At 42.0% G+C, this 12,705-nt stretch overlaps 1 protein-coding gene across 2 annotated transcripts; it reads left to right on the plus strand.

Annotated features, from left to right (window-relative positions):
* The first annotated feature begins 1,256 nt into the window (after positions 1-1,256).
* On the plus strand, positions 1,257-11,384 carry LOC139563084 (secretory carrier-associated membrane protein 5-like). 2 transcript variants are annotated; one of them, XM_071381362.1, is made up of 7 exons: positions 1,257-1,438; positions 2,003-2,058; positions 2,265-2,390; positions 4,512-4,668; positions 4,953-5,054; positions 6,545-6,662; positions 6,862-11,384. In XM_071381362.1, the coding sequence occupies exons 2-7, from the start codon at positions 2,052-2,054 to the stop codon at positions 7,051-7,053; spliced, it is 702 nt and encodes a 233-aa protein (XP_071237463.1). In that variant the 5' UTR covers positions 1,257-1,438; positions 2,003-2,051; the 3' UTR covers positions 7,054-11,384. The 2 variants fall into 2 exon arrangements, with proteins under 2 accessions (XP_071237463.1, XP_071237464.1); XM_071381363.1 differs by having other exon boundaries at positions 2,268-2,390.
* Positions 11,385-12,705: the final 1,321 nt, after the last annotated feature.

Here is a 12,705-nt window from a genome sequence, read left to right on the forward strand (position 1 = left end):
TGTGAAAATGTAAGTGGCTGGAAGAATCCTGATAAGGTTTTAAAAGAGAGGCGTGTCCAGGTGGGCAAACGTGAGGGGTTTAGCTCAGTGAGTTATTCATGGTAGATTTTATGTTAGAGTGCTCCAATTGTGTCCCTAGACCTGATTTGATTTCAGTAAGGATCTCTTTTTATGTTCCAAGAGTCCAAGACTCAAGTACGTATTCATCCCATGCAATATGTGCATATTTTAACTTTGTGAAATATATTGTAATCACTGATTGGGCACCATGTATGTATGAATGATTAATGTTGTGGATATGAGTAATTGAACATAGGGACAATTGGATCTGCTGTTGAAAAGGGCAGGAGAGGTTCTATGGTCAATACATCCAATTTGTCATTCTAAGCTATTTGAGGACAATGAAGGAAGGGCTATACCAGACAGTGCAGTTTGGGTATGCCAGTCATTATTGTTGGAATAGATGTGTAGAATGTTTTAACCAGTGTTGAACATAAAGGTTGAGGTTTACTGTAAACAAGAGAAGCACAGTGAAAAGGTCTGCATGCTAAATTCATCCATCATAAATCATTACAACATAAATGTCATATTACTCTGTAAGATGAGGAACATTCATAGGATGAGTATGTCAAGGGGATAGATAGATGATACTGTAGATGATAGTCCAATCAGTAAAGCTGTACTGAACTGTACCCCCTAACTGACAAACCAGAAACCAACCAATATCAACACTGCCATCTGCTGGCTAACACCCCCTCCTGTTTTGTACATTATTGATGGAATACATTAATAAACAGTAAACAATGTTAGTCCTGCCCATAAACCCTATGGCCCCTATCAAACAGTATAAAAGTATAAACAGACCGTAATTTCTGACCATAATCTATGCATATGAATATCAAACATTAAGTGAAAGATTGTATGCCAATGATTAACCAAAAGACCTACTACTTGATAATTATTGATTAATAATCCTGTATTTGATTAATTTCATAAACTTTCATTTGGTGATCATTATGAGTGAAATGATCGAAGCGCACCAGTAACACCAGAGTAGGTCACAGATTACTTCGCTTTCTCTGTAGACAGCGGGCTATTAACTTCAGCACCGCGGAGAGCAGCCGCCATGGAACGAGGGACAGCCACATAGCGATTGGATAATAATGGTAAGACGCCGAAATCGCGAGTAGAGAGCAGTGTGCCTATTGGTCAGGACTGTTGGGACAGCAGATTCACGGACAATGATAGGACAGCTACGGCATTGGAGATGCATTACTTCCACGACCTCGTATAAAAAAAGTGAAATAACACTGATTTATTCTACTTTATCTCTTCATTATCAAGCTTTGTCATTCCTCATATTCCATGAGGTGGAACTGATAGCATACAGCCGAGGGACAGAACATTGTAAATAGCAACAGTGCGCTCAGGACAGGAGGTAAGCAGATTATGTTTCCAATGGAAGTCCGTAATGCCTTTAGGGTCCGATGATCCCAAACAGGATAGCTCTAATTCAAAGATAAAGGGTTGACTTGAAGCGAGTACCGGTAGTATATCGGTCTATTAAGCGAATTCAAATAAAAACACCACGAATGTTAGGCTATGAAGACTCTGGCTGATTTAGTAAGTCTTTTACTCGCACACCGGAAGGATCCCAGTTCTTAAACCCTGAAGAGTCACCATTGAGCCGATGCCACCAACACGTCTGTGTGTGTGTGTCAGCAAATCTCTTCAGTCGAATGTGACAAGTGACAACGTTGAGATTATAGATCTTGAAAACACTGGATAAAAGCATAGCTACAGTATGTCACAAGTGGTGTCACACATAAGCTGCACACTGGCATAATTGATCCATCTCTTTCTGTCAGTAGTCTTTGTTCAATTATTATGTTAGGCCTACTAATATAATGTGCAAGTACATTTCACCAGTGAGTGCAAAAGCTGATTGTTACTGAGTTTTAGAATGACTGCATTTACAAAGCTACACTTTCTTTATTTGTAGGTTCAAGAGATTGAGGACCAAAACAATCTGAACAATAAAATCAACAGTCATGGCTGGTAAGGATTTGCATTAAATTAAAATCGACACACAGTATGCATATGTTTTGGTACATTATCATGGTGTTCGATGAAAGTCATTTACTTTAATGTTTGGCTCTCATCAACCAACCAATCATACAAACAATATTATCTAGCCTAACATGACACACCTGCAAATGCTACCAATGTATTATTGACTCATGAAATGTTTACCATTTCTCCAGCAGAGAATAACTTCCCTCCAATACCGGGGTTCATCCCCCTGCAGCCATGTTTCTACCAGGACTTTGACGAGGAGATCCCTGAACAGCATCGCACCATGTGCAAGAGACTCTACCACCTGTGGATCTGTGAGTGCCCACTGCCCACTACACACAGCCCACTACCCACAGCCCACTACCCACAGCCCACTACCCACAGCCCACAGCCCACTACCCACAGCCCACTAGCCACTGCCCACTACCCACAGCCCACTACCCACAGCCCACTACCCACAGCCCACTACCCACAGCCCACTAGCCACTGCCCACTACCCACAGCCCACTACCCACAGCCCACTACCCACAGCCCACTACCCACAGCCCACTACCCACAGCCCACTAGCCACTGCCCACTAGCCACTGCCCACTACCCACAGCCCACTACCCACAGCCCACTACCCACAGCCCACTACCCACAGCCCACTAGCCACTGCCCACTACCCACAGCCCACTACCCACAGCCCACTAGCCACTGCCCACTAACCACAGCCCACTACCCACAGCCCACTACCCACAGCCCACTACCCTCAGCCCACTAGCCACTGCCCACTAGCCACTGCCCACTACCCACTACCCACAGCCCACTAGCCACAGCCCACTAGCCACAGCCCACTAGCCACTGCCCACTACCCACAGCCCACTACCCACAGCCCACTAGCCACAGCCCACTAGCCACTGCCCACTACCCACAGCCCACTACCCACAGCCCACTACCCACAGCCCACTACCCACAGCCCATACTAGAACAACTCTAGTCAGCCACTCTGTCATAGAGTCCACATATTTAGGGGTTATGATCTCTTATTGCACTGTTATACTTCTTTCACACTACTGAGCTGAGCCAAGAGAGCCTAGCCAAGCTGCGCTGGCCTGATTACTCATCAACCATAGTTGCTGGAACTGTGCTGGAAAGGAACGTGTAAAAGGAAAATAAGTGTGCCAGGACAGTACGCTTCAGGAAGCCACAATAGTGTGAAACAAGTTTCCTGTTTCTGTGTAGCACGCTCTCCAGTGTAACCTACTGTTTAGATTAGATCATTGTGGTGAACACACGGGAGCTGACAGTTAACCTCTCCCATGCCACATGGGTTGTCTTCATCCACCACAGCTATAAAGAATGACGGAGAGTGTTCTGCTTTAACTAGATATGTATATGTCGGTGGTGGTCGGTGCCGTTTAAGATGAGGAAAGAGCTTTTTTTTTTAAGGAGCACGAGCATGGACTAAATCAATTATTTAGTGACGTGAATATATTTAGTATAATTTTATCTAAAAAGGATAACTTTTTCACTGTTTCACTATTTACATTTTGCTGAAATTCACTGAGTATCTGCCTTCACTAGTGTATCTGTCATCCAGGCCCGTGGGATGATGCATACGCTGCTCCTTCTTCACATTTAATGACTTATCTTTTATTCTTTCTGCAGATCCCCCCATTAAGTGATAAACATGTAAACAGGTATTCTGTACCTCTGTGTTTGCACTTATACACCAATAACAGTGTTGATGGAATAATCTGTTATATCCTTTCTGTCATTGCTTTTGTGTGTTGTGCTTGCTCTGCATGTTTGATGTTTCTATGAGTTTATGTGTCTATGATTTCAGTCAGTCTAAAATGTATTTTAACCCCTTAAACTCACCTCATTGAATAGTCACCCTTGTTACATTAGATGTGTTGGTCAAGAATAGACAGAATTGTACAGAAAACTCTAAAGTATTCTTTGCACAACTTAACCAATTAAAATACTTCTAGCCTTCACTTTGTTTCTTTGCCAGAGATGAGAAAAGACTAATCACTCAATGGGTCTATTATTATAGCTCTGGTTGGGTTTGTAGCTTGGATGAAGAGATATCTCTTCCCTTTGTGGACCAGTAATTGAAGCTGATTGGCTGCCTGTGGCAGTTCTGTGGAGCAGGCTGGAACAGAACCTCTAGCTCACCCAGTGCTTTAAATTACAACCAATTCGTTCTTAAGAAGAGTAGTAGGTTTGCTAGATTACTGAGACTTAGAGCAAAACAGAGAAGATAAAGAAAATATGGACACCTGCAGAAAGGGCACTCAAGGAACCGGAGTGGACAGAAAGTGCACATTTATCTGAGAGCTGGTTCCCTGACTGGTGTTATATTATACTTTTGCATTGTTCTTAAATGTAAATGTAAATGTTCTACTGGTGTGTATAACAGTGTGTTCTCCTGGTGGTGTGTTTTATAGTGCATGCAATCACCCTGGCTGTGAATCTGGTGGGCTGCTTTGTGTGGATGCTGGGTGGAGGGGGCGTGACAAATTTTGGCATGGCCATCATATGGTTGATTCTATTCACCCCCTGCTCCTATGCATGCTGGTTCAGGCCCATCTACAAGGCCTTCAAGTAAGTGGATTTCAGACACATCCATAAGGTATCCAAGTACCACTAGATCCTTTTAAGCTATAACTAGGGCCCATAGTTTTTCTTGATCAGGCTATGTGGTCAGGAAAACCCCCCAATCTTACTATGACACCATTATGCTTGATCATAGTGATATACCGTCAGTCAAGGGAAATCAGTTACCGCCAAGAGAAATCTTGAAAAGGGGTTTATTTATTAACAAGTACCACACTGTATAATGTGTTGTGTGTCCGTGTACTTACAATTCCTTTTTGTTGTTCTCCTAGGACTGACAGCTCGTTCAACTTCATGGCGTTCTTCTTTGTGTTCATGGCCCAGGTGGGCATCAGTATTATCCAGTGCATAGGGATCCCAGGCTGGGGAAACTGGTAAACTGGTTACACATTCAAATCACCTTCAATAATAAGCCCATTCTAAATGATTATACACATGTATAAATGCTTAAAAATGTTCCATAAAGTATTATAAATGAAAGTTATTGTGTTACCGACAAACTCTGTTTAGCCAAAACATTTATGTCTTTAAAACAACAGCGGTATAACCTCCTACATTACCACATCCTGTCATATCATTAACAATGCATTAGATGACAGTCAGGAAATAGCCTCACTCAGAACATTTATGACTTCATTCTGTCATTAGAGTTTAAGGCTGTTAAGGGCCAAATGTCACCTGGATTCACTTTAATTAGCAGATATACTTGTAATGGCAGCTTCCATAAAGTGTATAAATGTCAACATTCAGAAATGGATGGTTTTATGTGTGGGATATAAAACTTTTTTTAAGGCTGATCCATGATATTAGCCTGCTACATAAAGTGATCATGATCGCTGTCATTTTAAGTTAAACTGTTCGTTATAGCTGTAATGCGTCTGTGTGTAGCTGGTGAGATGAGTCAGGTGCAGGACAGCAGATATGAGTAATGAAAAAACTATCAATGATGTTGAAAATAAGACCATTATCATCCTCATCATCGTCATGGCAATGGTATCAATAGTAAAGTTGTCCACTTCACAAAATAGTAGAAGACATGACGCTATTGTCACGACTTTCGCCGAAGTCGGTCCCTCTCCTTGTTCGGGCGACGTTCGGCGGTCGACGTCACCGGCCTTCTAGCCATCGCCGATCCACTTTTCATTTTCGATTTGTTTTGTCTTTGTCTTACACACCTGGTTTCAATTCCCCAATTACTTGTTCATTATTTAACCCTCTGTTCCCCCATGTTTGTTTGTGAGTAATTGTTTATTGTATTGCGGTCCGTATTTGTGGCCTTGAATTTATACGACGTGTATTGTTATTATTGAGTAAAAGTGCATCAGTGTTCTCATGAATAATTTCTCCTGTAGACGTACACTGAGTGTACAAAACATTAAGAACACCTGCTCTTTCTGTGACATAGACTGATCAGGTGAATCCAGATGAAAGCTATGATCCCTTATTGATCCACTTCAATCAGTGTAGATTAAGTATTTTTTAAAGAAGTATTTTTAAGTCTTTGAGACTGTTAAGACATGGATTGTGTGCCATTAAGAGGGTGAATGGGCAAGACAAAATATTTAAGTGCCTTTGAACGGGGTATGTTAGTAGGTGCTAGGCGCACCGGTTTGTGTCAAGAATGGTCTACCACCAAAAGGGCATCCAGCCATCTTGACACAACATTGGGAGGCATCAACATGGGCCAGCATCCCGGTGGAACGCTTTCGACACCTTGTATAGTCAATGCCCCATCGAACTGAGGCTGTTCTGAGGGCATAAGGGGAGGGGGGGCAACTCAATGTTAGGAAGGTCTTCCTCATTTTGGTATACTCAGTGTACAGGATCAAAAGGTAATTGTCTTCTTCTTCTCTACATCTCTCAGCGGCTGGCTGGCCACCATCTCTTTCTTCAGCTACAACCTTTGGATCGCCTTGCTGATGCTCATCCCCACCCTCTTTTTCACTGCCACGGCAACACTGTCCTTCATCGCCCTCACCAAGGCAAGTTTGTATCATCTGTGTTCCGTCACAACCATGGGACACGTACAGCATGAGGATGTGCATGGTGATCTTTATGTCAGTCACTCATGCCCATTGTGCCGGCTGGTGCATAGGGCAGCAACAAAGGTCTCCATTCCTCTCTGTCATCTTTATGTGCAGCCTGACATTTTCCTGTGTTCCCTCTGCTCCCTTTCTCCAGGTCCATAACTTCTACCGTGGCAGCGGGGGCAGCATAGGCAAGGCCCAGGAGGAGTGGACCACAGGGGCCTGGAAGAACCCCCACATCCAGCAGGCAGCGCAGCAGGCAGCTATGGGAGCCGCCACGGGGGCCATGATGCCGGACCAGCAGTACTCCAGCAACACCCCACAGTACAATGACAACCAGATGTAGGGGATAAAGTGGAGGGAGGGAAGCATGTCAAAACATGAGCAGGAGTTTGGTATCTGTTTATCCCATCCCCAAAAAGTGTGTCTTCATCACAACAGCTCTTTCTATAGGGCAGGGGTCTTCAACCTTTTTTTGCCCAGGGACCCTCTCCCAGGCACACCGGCAACCCAGGGACCCCCATCATACGTTAATGATTTGTTTTCTTCTCACTTGTTTTGTCTTAGCGTCAAGTGAATGATAATGTCAAGGAGAAGTAATCAACATTTCAAAAATGAATAGATTTGGTAGATCGTTTTTCATTATTGTAATTGGGAAAGGAAGTGTAAACTCTAACATAGACTATTAGCTTGAAAGGTAACTCCAAACACACTAAGAGCTGCTGTTTTGCTGGTTACACAAAGGTTAGCCATATGTTTGTAAAAATGTATGTCTAAGTCAAGAAAGCTTGCCAGCAGCCAGCGACACTTGACGCACTGGTAGCCTGTCAGATACTCCGGTGAGTGTAATTGGCTCCAATAAGTGTAATTTGCTTGATATTAGCAGTTAAGAAATAATGTTGACATCATTACAAGGAAGATATTCTCCTCTTTTCTACTGTAATCATTTATTCTGTTGTTGCTAGCGATATACCCCTGCTATAGGGCACTACACTACACTACCACACTATACCAGCTGACTCTGAACACCCATAACGCAAAGACATTTCATGTTCTCAGCATCTACACTGAATTACAGTATCTGGTTTCTACTGTGTGATGTCATATTTCTGCTTCCGCTGCTTTGTTTTGACGTGTCACATCAAAGACGTGTCCCTATCTTATGTCACTGTGTTAGCAGGGCCCTGTGGCCACGTGCACACAGCACCAACTCTGCTTGTCAGAGCTCATTCTGATCACCCACTATCCTCTCCTCGATGGTCTTTGGTTTTGGTTTTTGGTAGCCTCCTCCTGCTCATGACTTGTAAAGTCATGCTCATGATATAGTATCCCAATTATATATTTGTTTGTTTTTTACAGTAAGTTACTGGACTCTAGGTTTTGCCGTGAATAAATGTAGTCCCTGGCTGTAGGAGGAGAGCCATGTCAGACTGTGTTTGAGTGCAATACTATTAACTTAAAAAAAAAAAATCTACTGATATTTTTTCAAAGCGGATAAAAACGGTTTATTACAGAATGTAGCACTGTGATAACTTTAATATTTTACCAGGAGTGTTTATGTACAGTAGGAGATAGCGTATTTGGTAATAAATATGTATTTTAAGAATGTATTACTTTGTATACTAGTGAATGCCAGCTGATTGAACAAAAATGACTCTCCTCTGAGCCATCGGGGTACTTTGTGATTTTCAGGTAAAGCAAAGCTATAAACACTGGACACAAACTGTGAACCTTTTCCCTTTACGTCCATGTGTATGTTTTTGATAGCTTATATAATATGTATTTAAAATGAACCCATAATCCTGTTGCCTCAGGGGTATTAGTTAAATTTGATTCATTCTGTAACTTGAACAAGGTATTACTGTGAGCTAAAGAAGGCCAGTATGTACTGTAGTTATATTACATAGAGATGTGTAGAAAAGTACGCTCTTTTCTCTTATTTATCAATATTATTTTAACCCTTGAAACTTTATATTAGAGCAGCACTCAACTACTGAATGTGTGAAAGTCCTCAAAATGGCAGTATCCCACATTTTCCTACTGACATCTGAATTTCAATAACTCCTGTTTTAATCATATTCGTAATATGCACTACCTTTGATTTAATACTGAGGAGGTAGCGAGATTTGGAAGTCCACTTCCTTTGAGTTTGACCTGGACGTTGGTGTTGATGTCCCCGGGGCCCACTGTCTATGCTGATATCTTTCATTAGGCTAGCTCAGAGGCTGTTTTAAAGAGCTTCAATGGAGAGATAACTGTGTGCTACCAGCTCCTAGGCCTGAGCTGAAAGATTACAGGCCGGTCGCATTTTCATTATCCACAGTCATGGGACTTTCTTCTGAAAGTCTGAGAAGTAATGAATGAAGTAATGAATGAAGTAATGAATGAAGTAATGAATGAAGTAATGAATGAAGTAATGAATGCGTACCAAAACACAGAACTCTTTTTAGGGGACTATTGTACAAAATGTCTTTAGAACAAGGCTCTCCAAGCCTGTTCCTGGAGAGCGCTACCTTCCTGTAGGTTTTCGCTCCAATCCTAATCTAGCACACCTGATTCTAATAATTAGCTGGTTGATCATTTGAATCAAGTAAATTGCAACTGGGGTTGGAGGGAAAACCTACAGAAGAGTATCTCCAGGAACAGGGTTTGAGAGCCATGCTTTAGATAGACATGTAACATCTAATGTAAATTAATCAATGTGCGCTATAAATTAATTGCTAGGATTTCTCGTTGTGTAATTGTTTTGTATTGAATGTCTACATGTCTTAGAGGGTGCTCTTTTTTAAACGTGTGTAGTTAACGTCTTGTCTAGGGTTGACAATGTTAGACAGCAACGTTGCATTGTATGTCTTGTTGTATGATTGTTTGACCACAGAGGGGCGCCAATGGTTCCTTTTATTTGTATGAGAGAAAATCCCTGATATACAAGCTGCCTGCACTCAGTCGTCTGTCTATTCATACAGTAGACTTTAGGTCTATAGCTCAGTCAGTATTCAGTCAACAGCTCAATGGTTCCTCATGTTCCCAGGTATTAGCTACATGAGACCAGGAAGGAAGGGAGAGATAGAGCCTTATATCTAAGTGGGCTCCAGTCAGCCTCAGCCTGGCTCATACTGCCCTCCTGCCACCTCTCTCTCACAGGGACAGATGGCTGAGCAGGCGGTCCCCGTGAACACATTACAGTGTGCTCTATGCTGTAGGGGAAAGAGAGACATTTATGGTGTGGTATGGGTGCCACTTTCTCTGGGGTAGTAGGGGTTTGAAAATGACCTAAATGGGCTCGTATTGAGGGAAGGAGAGAGAGAGAGCAGTAGAAAAACAGTGTTTCCCAGGTGTTCATTAGTTCATGTTTTAGCTAGATGACTAACCTGGCCTAATCTATATATACCAAGGCCCCTTAACCCCTCAAGTAGCTGTATTTAACATTATTACAGTATGCACATTTCTTTAGAGAAATCCCTCAAACCTATACTTCCTTTCTCTCCTACATCTAAAATGAACCAGCTATGTACTCAGTGTAGGAACTGTGGTGTAAGCTATGCAGATAACCCTTGACTATGAAAGGGATGTGTTTGTAAGTACAGTTGTTTGGGCTTAGATTAGCCTGCGACTGATGTAAATGTGTGTAGAGCACTGTTAGCTTAAACTGTGATATAATCAGTATTCAATAAGCTCCATCTATGCAGTAATCAAGCAGAAGCATTGACCAAAGTTTTCCCCTGGTACACATTCATGTGCAACCACCAGAGCTCATACAGTACCAGCAGATGCTGTCATTAAGTGTGTGGGAGATTATTGAACCAGTGGGATATCCTCCTTATGCTTATGCTGATCATGTGAGATTGCGTGGTCATCTTGGAGAGACAACGAGACAGGATTCTGAAGCACAGTTAGAAGGGGACTTTTATTCTAAAGTGTAATTGTTACGTACATTTAAAAATGTTGTCTTGTCATTTTATGTTTTGATTTCCCTTACGGACATTAAACAAACTCTATTCCATTTTATGCCATGAATATATATATATTGTCTGGTCTTTGTGTGTTTTGACTGCGTATTGTTGGGAAGTGGAGTCATGGTGTGAGTGTTAGTTGGACTGTCTATTAGTCGCTGTCACTGTAATAGCTCTCCAGTCCCTTGCTGATTTTGGAACCAGGCAGTTAAATATGCGTTATGAAGGTGTTGTGTAATTTCAGCCGGTAGTTTTGAAAGTAGCGCTCACAAGCCAAAAACTGGTCCCTGAAAATTGTGTGCTATTGTGTACAACATCATCCATTTCATATGATATGTGACACCCCCTCCTGCAATCCGTATGATATGTTACAAATTCTGGGGGAATCTGCAGTTGCTATCAATTTGTTGACTTAAATTAATGAATTATTGATATGTACCCATTGAATCTTGAAGAATATAACTTATAAATGCCTCATGAGCTTTAGTTCAACTGTCGGTACGACCCAAAATATGAGCTTGTTTTACTCCAATGTTTGTTAAGAAAGTAAATGTAAAAAAACACGATATAGACGAAAGACATGGTGAAAATGATCATTTTTATATAATGGATGGTCAGTGTTAGCTCTGGTTAAATTTCTCCAGCCCCATCCCTCAGCTTTTTACTGAAACAGGGAGCGGGGACATCACTTTGCTATTGATTAAACTGGTGATTGCCGCTTTAAGATCCCGTTCAAATCTCTTACTTGCTGTCTGGAAGTTATTCATGTCACTTGTTCACCCACTGTCTCTGTGCAGATCGTTAATCTGCGGTCACGAAAGCATCTCACAATGTATGGCACCTATTTGTTGCAATTGCCCTGTCTTCGTTTTAATCAAAGAGTTGCATTTCGTAATTCAAATGTGATGTTGAAATACTTTCCAAAACATTATACACAACAAATGAAACCAAGAAACATTTATTCTCTATCTAGTGAGAAAACCTAGTGTAAGTCTGTGCATCCAGGTGGCAGTGACCAGAGACTGCCTGTAGGTGGCAGTGTTGATCCAGTATGTGTGAGTGGTGGACTGTTAACTGTTCAACCAGTTGTCCACTGGGGGCAGTATATGATCTGTGTTTTTCTCGCTCTGCCAGTGTGTGATTTCCCCAGATACACAGCCCTGAACACAAACAGAAAGAAATCCCAGATAGTCAAGGTGATAAAAGCGATATGGCCAACATTTACTTGTCTGGCTAATAACTTTACTCTTGGTAAACTCAAATTTACTGAGCACAATTTCACCCTGGACATCCTCTGAGAAGGTGCCTCATCATAGATTAGATTCAAAAGCCCTTTAAATGGATTTATCTCTGGATGTCCCCTTGCTTTCCCGCTCTCCCTGTGTTGAGAGTGATAGAATCACTCAGAGGAGCTGGAGGAGAAATGACACAGTGATATAGGCACCCAGAGAACCCACTAGCAGTCACGGACCGGCCCTGTTATTGGTATAAACATGAAAAGCCATCTGTTGAATTGGGCCCACGTTTTATGAAAGAACAAGTCAGACAGATGCATTCTGGTTAATATGAAATAGCTTTGGTTGGCAGCTATGGAATTGCATCATTGATTCATAAACAACTAAGGTTGTATAGTGATAGTGCATATCGTACTCAGCATGTTATAAGCATTTAGTAACATCAATAGTATTTAGACAGTTGCTATTTTTAACACATTGTTTTGGCTTTCATGATAGTGTAGTAGACATGAATAGACCAGGAACTCAGCTTAGCAACATCTCACCCAGGTCTTAAAGAAGACGTGAAAACTGCTCTCGGTGTTGAATTTACAACATAAAGTCAATAGCCATTCCTCAAAATGTGTCGGCATTAACTTTTGACCTGGCTGTGTATCCCCCTCCGCCTTCAATGTTTTGATTACAGTTACCATGGCAAACTGCTAAAAATTCCCTCATACAGTAAACACATCTCTTCCCCATGATCAGTCAAGCTTACATGAGAGGAGAGGGCGGTGGAGGGCAGTGTGAAGAAGGAGGGGGGTCCACACA

Source organism: Salvelinus alpinus, chromosome 33 (genome assembly GCF_045679555.1).
Source record: "Salvelinus alpinus chromosome 33, SLU_Salpinus.1, whole genome shotgun sequence".
Taxonomy (NCBI): domain Eukaryota; kingdom Metazoa; phylum Chordata; class Actinopteri; order Salmoniformes; family Salmonidae; genus Salvelinus; species Salvelinus alpinus.